Source organism: Penicillium rubens (genome assembly GCF_028828025.1).
Source record: "Penicillium rubens strain IBT 27055 chromosome Unknown utg000002l_segment0_segment0, whole genome shotgun sequence".
Lineage (NCBI taxonomy): Eukaryota > Fungi > Ascomycota > Eurotiomycetes > Eurotiales > Aspergillaceae > Penicillium > Penicillium rubens.
In genome coordinates, this window is record NW_026890600.1 from 3,183,427 (window position 1) to 3,197,613 (window position 14,187).

The 14,187-nt window shown below is 50.5% G+C and overlaps 6 protein-coding genes across 6 annotated transcripts; 5 read left to right on the forward strand and 1 right to left on the reverse strand.

Annotated features, from left to right (window-relative positions):
* Positions 1 to 217: 217 nt before the first annotated feature.
* N7525_003678 (uncharacterized protein) lies at positions 218 to 482 on the forward strand (the record flags this gene model as incomplete). The annotated part of the gene is made up of 2 exons (XM_061212787.1): positions 218 to 277; positions 306 to 482. The coding sequence occupies 2 exons, from the start codon at positions 218 to 220 to the stop codon at positions 480 to 482; spliced, it is 237 nt and encodes a 78-aa protein (XP_061069808.1).
* Positions 483 to 1,522: 1,040 nt separating this feature from the next.
* N7525_003679 (TIM-barrel enzyme family protein) lies at positions 1,523 to 2,438 on the reverse strand (the record flags this gene model as incomplete). Its single annotated transcript, XM_002558865.1, has 2 exons — positions 1,523 to 2,274; positions 2,351 to 2,438. 2 exons carry the CDS (start codon positions 2,436 to 2,438, stop codon positions 1,523 to 1,525), a joined length of 840 nt encoding a protein of 279 aa, XP_002558911.1.
* Positions 2,439 to 3,270: 832 nt separating this feature from the next.
* N7525_003680 (magnesium transporter CorA family protein) lies at positions 3,271 to 6,277 on the forward strand (the record flags this gene model as incomplete). The annotated part of the gene is made up of 4 exons (XM_002558864.1): positions 3,271 to 3,749; positions 3,818 to 5,878; positions 5,955 to 6,157; positions 6,207 to 6,277. 4 exons carry the CDS (start codon positions 3,271 to 3,273, stop codon positions 6,275 to 6,277), a joined length of 2,814 nt encoding a protein of 937 aa, XP_002558910.1.
* Positions 6,278 to 7,376: 1,099 nt separating this feature from the next.
* Positions 7,377 to 8,583, forward strand: N7525_003681 (uncharacterized protein; the record flags this gene model as incomplete). The annotated part of the gene is made up of 3 exons (XM_002558863.1): positions 7,377 to 8,060; positions 8,109 to 8,183; positions 8,239 to 8,583. The coding sequence occupies 3 exons, from the start codon at positions 7,377 to 7,379 to the stop codon at positions 8,581 to 8,583; spliced, it is 1,104 nt and encodes a 367-aa protein (XP_002558909.1).
* Positions 8,584 to 9,785: 1,202 nt separating this feature from the next.
* On the forward strand, positions 9,786 to 10,523 carry N7525_003682 (uncharacterized protein; the record flags this gene model as incomplete). The annotated part of the gene is made up of 1 exon (XM_061212788.1): positions 9,786 to 10,523. One exon carries the CDS (start codon positions 9,786 to 9,788, stop codon positions 10,521 to 10,523), a length of 738 nt encoding a protein of 245 aa, XP_061069809.1.
* Positions 10,524 to 11,463: 940 nt separating this feature from the next.
* On the forward strand, positions 11,464 to 14,187 carry N7525_003683 (putative phospholipid metabolism enzyme regulator; the record flags this gene model as incomplete). Its single annotated transcript, XM_002558861.2, has 1 exon — positions 11,464 to 14,187. One exon carries the CDS (start codon positions 11,464 to 11,466, stop codon positions 14,185 to 14,187), a length of 2,724 nt encoding a protein of 907 aa, XP_002558907.2.

The following is a 14,187-nucleotide window of genomic DNA, read 5'->3' on the forward strand; positions in this document are numbered from 1 at the left end:
ATCTCTCTGAGGGTGCCACGACTTGTCAGTTCATGTATACCGAGCGTGTGGCAGCACCTGGATGGACTGGTAACCCAAGTTCAAAGATCGCGACAAAGGCGCTGGAGACATTGGGATGAGTTATCCAACCGGGGTTCGAGGAGACAATACCACCGGCATCTGGGGAGGCTTCCGAGCTTAGCGAAGATGGATCACGACGCATATACTGCCTCTCACCATGTCCTGGGATTGGCGAAGTACGCTAATGACTCTTATTGCACTCTTCATCTCACCGCGGGTAAGCGCAGCTCAAGAGACTAGGGTAGTTCTTCTGCGCCCGAGTTCGGGCGTGTTGGAGGCGTCTTTTGTCGGAGACTGATCCAAGACGAACTCTTGATCTTGAGCAGAACACTGACGGCCAAGAACATGAGTTGGATGGCCTGGCCATGGTTATCTCGAAGACCAACTACAAGCCCTTGAGCAACAGAAGGCTCGGGTCATGATGCAGGAGATCACCTTCTGGACCAACTTTTTCACTAAGAGCAAGTCGTTCTCAAGTGCATGTATACCACGAAGACGGGCCAAAGGGCCAAACTTACCTCGCGCAATCAAGTCACCACCCTTTCGTTGTTCTTGACTCAAAAGGAGTGTCTAGTAAAAAAAATGATATCAACAGAACGGAAAGGTTGCAGACGAACATACAGACCCATCTCAATCCCAAGCAAGTTCCTCCTCGACAGTGTCGATAGCTACCGAATTGTCAACCGAGCGGACCCTCCATCACCCTTGAAGTTGCATACTCAGAATCAGACTCAAAATTAAATTCTGATCTCCGATCTTGGTTGAGTTCTGGTGATGGCATAGTGCAGAATGACGTGAATGTCATGCTGGTGGAATGTAACGGGAGCATCAAGGCAAGGTTGTGATCATTGTGGAGTGGTGGAAGCCGACAGGGGGACGTGTTTCTGGCACTGCAGAGCTATACATGTGTGATCGCAACGGCATGCCTAATGGCCAACGTCTGTCTGCCTGACACTCCGGATCAAAGGTCTCGGCCAGAAATCTGGAGAAAAGTGAGAGAGAGGCAAAGCAACAGGGCCCATCGTTCCCAGGTCACTTGGGTTACCAAACAAGGAAAGCAGCCGAATGTCAGTGATCATCCTCTCATTGCCCCCTCCGAAAGCCTACAATGCCGACAACTCGCGCAGGGCGGGGAGATCTCCAGATCTCCCAACAACTGGAGTATGTCACAGGCGGTTTGGGAAGATCAGGTGAGGTAGATTTGGTTTGTTTTCTTTCGTTTCTCAAGGGCATACGAAGGAAGTTGATAGATACCCAAATTGGTCACTTTTGTCCATCCAAGCATTGATTTATCATAGGCTTGGTTTCATTCTACCAAGCTAACCTATGATTCGTGTAACAAAGGGGGTTATCACTACATAACAGCCATAAGAGCATGGCCTTATTAGCGATAGACGTGACTTTGAGGTCAAGGGAAACAAGGAGTTCATCACACAGATCAGAAAACTTCTCGGTCACAGCTCTACCTCTTCAAGGCAATCTTTTTGAACTCAGCAGTGGTGTCCCTGATGGCTACTTCAACAGGAAGTCGCTCCATTGAACTGGCTCCATAGAAGCCATGCAAGCCCTGCACCCTATCCAATACGAATTTGGCATCTTCTGGAGCAGCAATAGGCCCACCGTGACACAGCACAATGACATCCTTATTGATCTGCACCGCCGCATCCCGCATTGCCTGGATCTCCACAACACATTGATCCAACGTCTTTCCAGTCTTCGCCCCGATCAGCCCAGAAGTAGTCAGACCCATATGTGCCACCAGGATATCCGCCCCAGCCTTCGTCATAGCCTCGGCCTCCTCAACATTGAAAACATAAGGCGTCGTCAGAATATCCAACTCAGCCGCCTGCCGCACCATCTCCACCTCTTTACCATACCCCATCCCAGTCTCCTCCAGGTTAGCACGGAAGTTGCCATCGATCAGTCCCACCGTGGGGAAGTTCTGCACCCCAGCAAATCCCAAGTCCCGCAGCTGCTTCAGGAACCGCGGGATATGCTTGAATGGGTCCGTACCACAGACACCCGCAATCACCGGGATATTTTGAACAATAGGGATGACTTCAGCGGCCATTTCGACCACCACCTCGTTGGCGTTGCTGTAGGGCATCAATCCCGCGAGACTTCCGCACCCCGCCATGCGGAAGCGACCGCTGTTGTATATGATGACTAGGTCTGCGCCGCCGGCCTCGACCGATTTTGCGGAGAGACCGATGCCTGGTGGTGGGTTATTAGTTGAACTAATTGATAGAAAGGCGAGAGCCCCGAGAGGCAGGTGACACGAAGTACTTACCGGCTCCGGCTCCAACGATGGGCTTCCCGTCTTCAATTTGACGGCGTAGGTGGGCGAGAATCTCGCTGCGACAAGTGGGTGGAGCCATAGCTGAGCAAATGAAGATTTGTAGTTGTTAATTGTTCCTGTAGCTCAAAGGGTGAGATATTCTCCTCTCGTCTCACTTGAATTTATTATCTGAATCGTGCTTCTCGCAAAAGGCGGGGCGAACTTTTTGGTGCGGATGCGGAGGACTAGCTACCTTGAACAAGTAACTTAGAAGGTTCATCATACCATATATTGAGTCTATACAATGCCCCTATATTGTGCACTTTGCCTTTGAGTGAATTAGGAACAGACTAGGGACACTACCTAGGTAAGATATCCCTGACGAGTTGCGTTGTCGGCCAAAACCTGAATTTCTATAGTTGTGCTGACCTCATCCGTCCCGTTTTAGGAAAAGCCTCCAGGGTTGTCCCATGGAAGTCTCAGGATCTCATGGACTTCGGGGGGTTTCTCTTTGTATTTGGATTCTTTCTTCTTTCTTGTACACTATAATATCCTACAGTACAACTTATTCCTAGTTCTATTTGATATCTGACAAAATTTGCTTGTTTCTTCCAAGGTTGTTGTTTTATTCCGGGAATGTTCCACTCTGCTTTTGCCACCCGCGTCATCCCCAACTTAAGCTGCAGCTCCCTTCAACGCTGTCGACCATGCCGATGTCGGTTCCCCCATGATTATCGCCAGTAAGATCGTATGGAAAGCTGGGTATCCTGCATCCTGCATCCTGCGAGTCTTTGCCCTGTGAGCCTGTTTGTGTTGGGCTCCATTGGTTGGTGAGCTGTCGAAAAGTTCTCATCCACTTCAATACAGTTGCTCTGTACGGAGTACTGAAGACACCCAACCTTCATCGCGACCCAATCGTTGAGGCCGTCACAATGGATCCGCCCATGATCCCAATACCTGGAACAGCGTCTTCCAGACCGCCACGTTCGTCGCATTCGTCTAGCCCAAGAAAACGTCCACAGCACAGCGATTACCCACCTGCTGATAACAACGCTAGCCATGGCCTAATGAGCGGCGGTCGGGCCCCAGGCACTGGTCCGGTACCCGTCCCGGAGACGTCGCCAGCCAACAAGACCCGCTCCAACCCCCCCGCTGATAATGCTGCTGGCAAACCCTCCAAGTCCTCCAAACGCAAAAAGAACCGCAATCGCAAGCGTCGCAATCGACACCAGTCTTTTATTCCACCTAGTCGGGAGGAATCCCATGATAGCCCTACAGAGATTTCGGATGCTGGAGGTGTTAGGGACTCAATGGAGGCCGATCGGCCAACCTCGAGGGACAAGTCGTTCTTCAAATTGGGCCGCAATCTAAGCAACACAAGCTTGGAGAGCGATGCCCTGTTAGATCATCGGTAAGATCTCGTGATATTGAGCGATCTCGGAGCTTCGCACCTGGTAGATACTAATATTTCTACCTTAGGGACCAACCCTCGATGAGACCTCGTCGTGACAGTCGCCTTGCATCGTCATTCCGCCCCAGCTCCCTAACATCCAATGTCTTCCGATCAAACGATGGGCAATCTCGCAACACCCCGAGAGGGACACGGAGCCAACAACATAATGGTGATAGTGACGAAGAGGATACAAATGATCGGACGCCATTGATGCGGCCAGTTTCAGGCCAGATACCTGGCCATAATCGGTACGGAACAGACACTCGCCCGGGTTTGTTCTCATCGCGTGCCCGACACCCCTCTGCTCAGACTATATCCTCGGAATGTTCGCCAAAGGATGATCGCAGCCCACTCTATTCTCCCTGTGTAGATCGAGACTACGATGTCAACAACCCGCCGTCGATTCCGGGTTCTCCGAAATTGGGCCCGGAGATGAATTATGAAGATGCTGTGGTAACAGGAGCTGATTGGGACTTCTCAATGGCTCGGTCATTGGATAATCGCAAGGACTCTCTGAACCCCCTCAACGACACTCTGATCGATATAGAGGGAAATGGATCGCACCCACATTCTGCACCATCCTCTTCGCCTGGGTCACCGCTGCTTTCCCCGCACCAAGAATTGCGGCGACGCCGGACCGTGGCAGTACCAGCAGAGGAAGACGTTTGCTTCCCTACCGAGGCGATATCCGAATTGGGAGACGAGGGACCAAGGCAAATGCGAGATGAAGTCGGTGAACGTCGGCGGCGTAGACATCGGCGTTGGCCCGATCTCTCGGTGCTGGAAGAATGGAGCCGCGAGGAGAAAGAGGAGCGCAATGGAGACATTCGAGTCAAAAGGATCAGTGAGCCTGTGCTCGTCGAAGGCCGATTGCGCCCTCAGTATACAGGTTGGCGACGCGAAGAGGATGAGGCGCCTTATCGGTTCACGTATTTCAACGAAGAATTTCCGAGCACCATTCATGCCCAAACTATCTCCGAGCTGGTCCAGCCAGGTGGTAGCTTCCGCGATCTGTTTATTCCAGATCCACCCGAATTAGAGGATTCCTCGGAAGATGAGGACGACGAAGACGAATCATTCGTGGAGAACCCAGCTTTCAATAACTCAACACAAGCGCCCAACAAGCCAACATATCACTCGGACAACCAAAGTCAAGGGCAAGGTCATCAAACGAACGTCAATCCTCATATGACGACTCAGACCGTTGCTCCCAATGGAAGGAGTACAAGTGACCTTATGACCGGCAATGCTCCTCCTGTCAGGGGGCCCTCGCGTTTATCTGTCATCAGCGAAGGACGCCCAGACTCCCACCGAGAGCTTTCGCCCGCACCTTCAAACACCCCATTTAACAACACCCCCAACACGAAACCTAAACGGTACGGTCCGCGGCCGACTTTCTGGCTAGATGTTCTCTCTCCAACAGATGGGGAGATGCGTACGATTGCCAAAGCTTTTGGGATTCACGCGCTAACGGCAGAGGACATTATGATGCAAGAAGCTCGAGAGAAAGTCGAGTTGTTCCGCAGCTACTATTTTGTGAACTACCGCACTTTTGAGCAAGATGTCAACAGCGAGGACTACCTCGAGCCAGTGAACATGTATGTGGTGGTCTTCCGCGAAGGCGTGATATCCTTCCATTTCTCGCAGACACCCCACCCAGCCAATGTGCGGCGGCGTATTCGCCAGCTGATGGATTACCTGATCCTCAGCTCCGACTGGATTTCATACGCACTGATTGATGACATTACCGACGTCTTCGGTCCGCTGATCCAAGCTATTGAAGATGAGGTCGATGAGATCGACGAGATGATCATGCAGATGCACTCTTCCAGCAAGGAGGTGTCGTCCAATGACAGTGTGCTTCCTTCATTCGCACCAGGAGAAATGCTCCGGCGAGTGGGAGAATGCCGCAAGAAGGTCATGGGACTGTATCGACTTCTCAGCAACAAGGCCGATGTAGTCAAGGGCTTTGCCAAGCGTTGCAATGAGCAGTGGGAGGTCGCACCGAAGTCAGAGATTGGTCTGTACCTGGGTGACATTCAGGATCACATTATGACGATGACGGGTAACCTAACGCACTATGAAACGTAAGTCTTCCCTTTTGACTTATGTTCGAGGCTGGTCTTGCACAACGTTGCAGAAATCGCTAACTGTTTCCTCCAGGATCCTTTCCCGCGCACACTCCAATTACCTCGCACAGATCAACATCCTCATGAATGAGCGTCAGGAACATACTGCCGACGTACTGGGTAAGCTGACTGTTCTTGGTACGATTGTCCTACCGATGAACATCATCTGCGGCATGTGGGGGATGAACGTCAAAGTACCGGGTCAGGACATTGATAGTCTGACATGGTTCTGGTGCAGTATGTCTTCCCTCTTTTCCTTCCCAGACTATCTGCTAATACTCCGTAGTTACTGCCGGACTATGCGTGTTTGCATTTGTATCTGTTTGGACTGCTAAGAGAGTCTACAAAATTGTATAGACTTGCCATGGGTCTCCATGTTACTTTCTACTTGGTTTCAGTTGGTTGATCGATACCCCGGGTTTGGTTTGGTTACTTGCTCGTTTATGTATGGACCCTGGGGGTTTTTCTTCTTTTCGGTCTCTGACTGGCTCTAAATACTCGGCGTGTCCCCGGATTTGACGATATACGACGCATGTGTTGCTCTTGCTGTATATGGGAGTTTGCCTAGATATGCATAACTTGCTACAGGTTGGATAGAAGTGTATATTAGTTAACAACCTGTTCCTCATACCATATACATTAGTACATCCCTAGAAAGGTAATCCTTGATTTTGTCCTTGTTTTTTACTTGGGTACTGGCTATCCATAGTGGGAAGTGGAAAAGTACCTACGAATAGCTCCAAATTGATTGGGAACGGGGACCAACACCCGAAGCGGTGTGCCCAGGTGCCCAGGTGGTTTGGTTGGCTTAGGGTCCGGTCCGCCCGCCCCGTCGTTCTTGAGCAGGGTTCCTCCCAAAAATGGCTGGTGCTCGCTTCAGAGGACTCGAGGCGACCTGGACGGAGTAGGCGAGCGCTTGTTGATCTGTTTCACAGTCAAAGGTTATTTTTATTTGATCTTCTGCTGTAATTAGTGTCTCAGTACCCTTACTATATCTTCCCGGTTCACAGTCAGGCGCTTCTCACCCCAACGTTCCGGTATCGAACCCTAAAATGACGACGTATGTATGGGTGAAGATATGCGCCTCGGTTAATGCGCTGGTTCCTTGCCAAAAGGTGTATGGAGTACCTAGCAAGGGTCATGGCGAGCTGAATATTGGCCCACTGATCCTATGATCGGCTGTTGACAAATTAACGTAAGTCCCAGTTGTGAGCAAGACCGCGCCGGCGCGATGTATCATTATTGGACCACTCCGTAAGATTCAATCTCAGGCCCGCACTTGCATGACAATCGTAATTTCCGACCTTGCACGGTGAAGAAGGTATACTTATAACTATGTTGTAGAGCCCCCTGTCCCGCACAGATGCTTCTGAAAGAGTGCATGCTTGACAACGAAATTTCCGAACTACAATCGCACCGCTCTCTTCCATTCTAATAACACCCTATATATCACATCATGGACGCTGCCGAGGAGTATGCCGAGCTTATGAACGTCAACAAAAACGAGGGCAAATATCTATTCTACCCTCAGCGGTTTAGTCGACTTCACCCTGGCTCGGTTGGCTTCTTTAACAGACATGGGGTGTGGAGTGAAATCACCGATCTATGTGAGGAAGGGCGCCCAAAGAGAGACGGATACGAGAATCCCAGCAGGCCCCTTAAGCTCGACCAACCTACGGAATCCTTCTGGAAAACAAGATCCTCGGGCAGTGAGGCAGAAATGAATTTCGGGCTCACTGGAGGACTTTCTGGGGCTCTCTCTGCCGCCCCAGTGGATGTATCCGCCGAAGCCAAGAACAAAAGTGGCTCATCTGGACAGGCGGCACTGATTACCGAGTCTGCGGTAAGACATGAGACGCTGGAAGCTCCTTTCCAAGGGCCGATTCAGAAGTGGGTCGAGAAGAATGCAAAGGCTCTTGTGGACTCGGACTATGGTGAAGATGTTGCAACGTACGGTCTCTGGGCAATCCAGGCTGCCTGGGTTACGAAGGAGTGTGCGATCACTTTGAATAGTGCCAAGAATCGAGAGGCCAACCTGGGGTTCGACGTTGGGGCGACCGGCCTTGGTAAAGTCGGGGCTAGTGGAGGGTCGCTTGCAAAACTCGAACAGAAGGGTTGGACTGCATATGAAGCGAAAGAGGTATGTATTGACTGTTTTCATTTCGCATTCGTTGCTGACCCCATCCAGGGAGACCAGGGATTAGTGATTGCTTTCGGCGGATTCAAATATGAGCTCCACAAATTCTTTAAATGGAGAAGCAACGTAAGTTCCTTCTCTTATAGGATTCCTTCTGAACGTATGAAGTAACAAGATGCAGCCCCTCAAAATTACCGACACTAGGATGGATGAAAGACCTGAGACAATTCAGGTCACTCCCCTGTTCACGAAGCCCATTCTTGATGAGAACGGAGTTGAGACTGGCTTTGAGATTTTCAAGCATATATTAAATGAGAATGGGGAGAAAATTGGCGAGGAGAAGGTGGACATAGGAGTGCAGGGAAAGGAAGGAGAAGGAAATGAGAGAAGAGATGCAGAGAGGGAAAAAGAAGAACAGGAGAGGCAGGAAAAGCCTGAAGAAAAAGAAGATTCCATGATCCAATGTGATACTGTTGGGATCAGTGAAACTGCTCTTGAAGCGGATTCAAAGGCAAAGCAGGCGTGATTCACTGAGAAAGAAGATCTAGAATCTGCTGCCATGTTTTGCATAAGGAGATTTGTCGAATTCGGGTTGTTGTATACATGTAGCAGCACATTGCTTTTGTATAGCCTTGTGCGCACTATGTACTGCATCCTGAATGGTAAATTGCCAGTGGCTCGAGAAAATCAAGTTTGTATAGGAACTTACATACTTAATTTCCTCATCATTGTAGGGTTGAGTACATCCGTAGATAGTAAATAGGGTTACTCAGGTCACTGTTCGCCAAAGAAGTGTAGTATCTCCCTATATGTGTAGTTGTATGTAGTGAATCGTACATAGGCCGTGGCAAGATGAAGTCATTGTATTTCCCTTACATGGGTAATTAATTATTTCCTGCATCCTGCTTGTTTTATTACCATTTGTTACTGTTTTATTACCATTTTCAGTCATCGGTCGTCCCCAGACAATGCCCGGGTGACTTCGCGGTATTTGCAGTCCTAACATCTAGTAGGTAGCTCCCAGACTATCTGCTGATACTTATACTTGGTAGTTACTGCCGGACTATGCGTGTTTGCATTTGTATCTGTTTGGACTGCTAAGAGAGTACAAAATTGTATAGACTTGCCATATGTCTCTCTACATTGCTTTCTACTTGGTTTCAGTTGATTGGGTCGATACCCCGGGTTTGGTTTGGTTAATTGCTCGTTTATGTATGGACCCTGGGGGTTTTTCTTCTTTTCGGTCTCTGACTGGCTCTAAATGCTCGGTGTGTCCCCGGATTTGACGATATACGATACATGTGTTGCTCTTGCTGTATATGGGAGGTTGCCAAGATATTCATATTGGCTGCAGGTTGGATAGAAGTGTATATTAGGGGGAAAAGAAAACCTGTTTCCCCAAATCACATCTATTCTACTCTAGTAACTGTATCTACTGTAGAATTGATCTACAATCGGTATTTGCAGTCCTAACATCTAGTAGGTAGCTCCCAACGAAACGGAGCACGGCTTTGGTTCTTCGGGTTTCTTTCCCGGGCACTTTGATTTCTTACCCCTTCGTCTTTGATATATCACCATCTCATTCTTGATACTTGGTGTATGACTCTTGACTCTTATAAAATGACTGAGCCCAATATTTGCTCTCCCCAACATGACGATGGTTGCCTGGAGGGTCTACCTCTTTCAATCAGGAGGTACGAATATCAAGGAAGGCACCATTTCAGTCGTATGCTAGATCTTGAATCTGGCAGGCGCGAACGTGAAACCGACTATATGCTTTTTCATATTGACCCGGTAGACTTCACTCACGACTTCCTCGACGAAGCAACGGCTTATTTTCCACGACTGCGTCTTTCTTTTGATATTCCACATAAACTACTGCTAATAACCATACCGAGCCCTGAGCACGCAGCTGCGATTGGTGCCCTTAGTGAAGAAACGCGGCGAGATCTCGACTCGATGGGCCATGGTCTGTCTCACGCGATCAAGTCCTATCCAGGGGGCGGCACCCGTGCCCAAAACGGCAAAGGAAAAGATGCTGATATAGCATTTGGCCCAAGGAGGCGAGCAGTAGGAGAGCGAGCAAACGGAAACGAAAAAAGATACACCGTTGTCGCTGAGATCGCTATCTCTGAGACGGAAACTAAGCTGAAGAGAGATACTGATTTTTGGTTGGACCCCCTTTGTGGCAATGCAAATCTGGTCATAACGATCACGGCAAGCAGAAAACTTGCCTACATCAAGATCGACACCTGGCAACGGGTGAATGACCAAGCCCACTGTACTGGGAGTCTGTCGATAACAAAGACCACGCAGGGCAGAGTTAAGGTCACCGGTCCCCTGCGCATTCCATTTGATGCGTTATTTGACAGAGCGCCAACAAGTCCTGCGGAAAGAGCTATATCTCTTTCCGTGCAACGTCTTCAGTCCCTCGCAGAGGCTATCTGGGAGGACCAAGGGATCTGACGTGTATGTTTCATTACCATCGGTCATTTATACTGTTTTAACCGTTTATTACCATTTATTACCGTTCTCGGCGTCACCCAACGGTCATCAATCCCCATCCCAGTGACTTCATCTTTTTTCCTTTTTTTGCTTCTATTTCATCTCTACTTCTCTACTTCTCTACTTCTCTACCTTTCTACTCTATTTCCTTCTACTTTTCACATTCACATTCTTTCTTTTCGACTCGATTCTAGACCCGTCCGTGCTTCTATGCAGTGATCCTCTTGACGTGGACCACGGTCATTGGTCTTTGCCACGACCCATCAGCCACTTTTCACCGAGGTTTTGACCGACTTCTGCACATTTGGCAGAGGCGCCACTCCAAAAACAACGTCAATCCAGTCCAGTCAAGCCAGTCAAGCCAGTCAAAAAACGTTGAGCCGGATCGGCGGGTCTCCATTTGCCTTAAATCCGCCAACCAAATCTTGTCCTCTTCACTTCCCTTCGTTCTAGGCCTTTGTTTTTGTTGGCAACAAAGCAGAAAAACAAGTGATGGGCTCTCTTTGCGCTACACTGACGGCCCACTTGGTGTTCTAAACATCCATCTCTCTCCAGTTTCCCCAACCCCTGCACCTGCTGCAGCCATTTTTCGCTTGTGCGTTTCTGTACAGAACCCGATTTCCGGCAAACAGCATGTGGTCATCGGCTATTCGTTATCCTGGACCCTCGCATGTGTAACCCGTATTCTGCGCAAAATCTCATTCGATCCTCGTGATATCTCATTCGCTCTTGCCAAAAAAAACAACTCACTTCTTCACCGCGAGCTTTCCCTGCCTAGGCGCTGTGCCTTGCTTTTTCTGCTTACCCTTTTGGGCCCTGTGTCTGCCCAACTAAACTGGCTACCTCTCGGGTCTCCTGACTTGTCCACGTCGTATCAGTCCATTCTGACTCGACAGGGACCATGGCTGCGGAGTCCGAGAGGCCGCCTCACCTTAACGGCACCCCTGGTCGATCCAGTGGACCGAAGGGTGCAGAGGCGCCGTCAGACCCTACGCACCGATCGGCCAGCGAAAGTGGCATGATGGAACGGTCTCTCGTTACACCTCAGACTCAACCCATGTCTCAGGTCCCTAAACTTTTTCCCACTCCTCCTTCCGCTTCCGCTTCCGCGTCTACCACGAACTCCGCTGTTTCCTCCCGCGAACCCTCCCCGGTCCGACATTCTTCGCGTACCTACACTCCTACCTACAATCCTTCCTCGCCCACCCGGGTATCCTCACAATCGCGAAAGACCAGTCAAGACCGATCCAGTCCGATCCGACACTCTAACGGCCTGACATCCGGCCCACCTACAAGCTCACCAACACCGAATCTTCAACGTTCCTCCTCTTCTCCAGTAAGGTCCCTGGGTCTCTCCGTTCCTGTCGACTCGCCGGCCAATGTCCCCGGTCCGGAAAAGTCCAATATGCCATCATGGGCCGCGAACCGTCGCACGGATCTGGATTCGACACTCCCGAATACTTCGCAGAAAAGATCTTCATTGCCGTTGGAGGATTTCACACCTAAACCGGACCGAAACACAACTCGCACTGTCGCTAGAGGTGTTAGTGGGCAAGGGTCCTCCCTGGAAACCGTCGAAGAGATGGCAAGCAATCCCTCTACTCCGTCCAGTGAGACTCCTACCAAGCCGGTGATCCCGGAGGAATCACGATTGCACCGGATCGACGAAGACCCGACCCCACGTGCTCCGCATCAAACTTTAGGGAGTGGCAGTGACAGTGGTGAGAATCGAAGTTCGGAACCAAAGGAAGAAACCCGTCCACAGGCGCCTAGTGCGGCCAAAACAACCAAAACTCTGATGTCACAGCGATCGACAACATCACTCAGTGCTAGTGCTCGTGGAAAGCCTGCCGACGGCTCAGTGCGCAACATGATTGTAGAAACAGAGACCGTCAGTTCGATCCCGCAAGTTTCCATGGGAGTGGGGAATGGTGAGCGAGGCAACGCTTCCCGCGCAGAACAGGGTACACTTCGCATGAAGCCTTCCAATGAAACCATTCGTCCGCGCAAAGAAAAGAAAAAGAACCGTCGACCCAATGCCCTTCTTACGACAGGCCCTGTCACAAGCAAAGCCGACATCTTCGAGGCTAGAGTGGCCAATGCAGTGGATGAAGCCGATGTTTCAGACTCCGACGAGACTTTCGTTTACGACTCGAACCCGCCTGATCCATATCCTTCTCGACCACCCAGGTACCATTCTCGAACTCCTAGTGCGACCTCTATGGCGAGTCAAGCGGAGCAGTTGGCTGGTCGTACCCGAGGGTTGCGGGATACTTCCCATGGCGTGACAGGCAAACGCAGCATGAAGTTTACCAACACTAACCCCTACAACAACGGCAGCATAGAAGGTGACGGTGTCGAGATAGATATGGCTTCGCGCTCTACTAGACCGGATGGGAGTGGAACCATCACTCCCCGGCATCACAATTTGGGCCGCCTTCATGGACGCAACGGCATGCACCCAAATCTTTTTGATAACGACAGTGCTCACTCACAGAGCCAATCTCAAAAATCTCCCCGTCATTTCATCGGGAATAGCTATCGGCATTCTCGCCACCGGCTGTCTCCAAACTACAGAACTATTGGCGGTTCCAAGAAAAGCGGCGAGTACGACTATGAGGCAGAGGGTGCAGACGATGAACGTACACCGTTGGTAGGCACACCACGTACAATGCACAGTCGCGGTGGTCGACGGCCCAACAGTGCAAGCTTGCGGCAGATGCAGTACATGGCGCAGCGGGAGCGCGGGGTTTTCGCTCGATTTGGCTCGTGCGCTATGATCTTCCTTCTGTTGTTGATCGTCGCTGGCGGTGCCACCTCATTCATCGTGGCGGCAACCCAACCCCTTCTAGATGTCCAGGTTATTGCGATTCAAAACGTGCTGGCTTCGGAACAGGAAATTATGTTGGATCTGAACGTGCAAGCCATCAATCCGAACCTGTTCCCTGTGACCATTGATGATACCGATGTCAACATATTCGCGAAGAGTCGATACGTTGGAACCGACAAGTTTTGGCGGGAGCACGGTGATCTGGATAACTTCCCACGCGTGGAGCAAAGCCGACGTCGCTGGCAGTTGTCACAAGCCGTAAGGTGTCTAGGCAATATGGACTGTGTTAAGGAAGCCATGTCTAGTCAACCTGACCCCCACACCACCGACGGGGTTGACAAGGGAACTGATCCTCCAACCGATCCAGAAGGCGACCCGCGATCAATGTTGCTTGGCCGCGTGTTCCACTTCGATTCCCCACTATCTTTTGAATCATCTCCTTGGAATCATTTGACTTCCAGCTCCAAAGGACAGATCCGTCTGCCCCGACCAGGAAACAAAACTGAGGCAGGAGGCACAGAGCGCTGGGAGCGAGTCCTCCAACACCCCTTTGAGTTGACTGTCCGCGGTATCATCAAATACCAGCTCCCACTCAGCTCTCGCTACCTCTCGGCATCTGTTAGCTCCAGCATCAAGGTGGTGCCCGATACCGATGACAACGACCCGGAGCAAACACCTCCGAGCAATGACACAGTACGAATTTCTGTGCCACAAAGAAGCGCACCACCCATTCGCCTTCCACTCGATACTCGATCCACTGGATCAGGGGATTCGAGACGACCTTTTACGGCATAA